The 249-nt window shown below is 78.7% G+C and overlaps 1 protein-coding gene across 1 annotated transcript in view; it reads right to left on the bottom strand.

The window, feature by feature from the left end:
* ACSS3 (acyl-CoA synthetase short-chain family member 3) overlaps positions 1-248 on the bottom strand; it is a gene marked incomplete at its 5' end in the record, with an annotated part of 89,887 nt that extends 89,639 nt beyond the window's left edge. Inside the window, one exon of the mRNA XM_010561971.1 lies at positions 76-248. Within this exon, the coding sequence (XP_010560273.1) occupies positions 76-248 (173 nt within the window). The remainder of the gene's footprint in view (positions 1-75) is intronic.
* Position 249: the final 1 nt, after the last annotated feature.

The following is a 249-nucleotide window of genomic DNA, read 5'->3' as shown; positions in this document are numbered from 1 at the left end:
CCCCCGCCGGCCCCCCCCCCCCCCCCGCCACGGCAGAGCCCCCGGCCCCGGCCCCGCACCGGGGAGGACACTCACCAGGAGGCGCTCCCCGGGCGGCCCCTCTCCAGCACCCGGGCCCAGGGCTTGTACCACTGGATCTGCTCGGCGGCAGCTCCCCACACCTTCTCGGGCTCCCTCACGGAGGACCTGAAAACTTCCTCGTACTCGCCCAGCGCCCGGGAGGAGGCGGCGCGGCCGCCGGGCGGCGGG

The sequence above is a fragment of the Haliaeetus leucocephalus genome, unplaced genomic scaffold, assembly GCF_000737465.1.
Source record: "Haliaeetus leucocephalus isolate CR32 unplaced genomic scaffold, Haliaeetus_leucocephalus-4.0 Scaffold151, whole genome shotgun sequence".
Lineage (NCBI taxonomy): Eukaryota > Metazoa > Chordata > Aves > Accipitriformes > Accipitridae > Haliaeetus > Haliaeetus leucocephalus.
The sequence above is the reverse complement of the archived record's forward strand: the minus strand, read 5'-3'. Positions and strand labels throughout refer to the sequence as shown.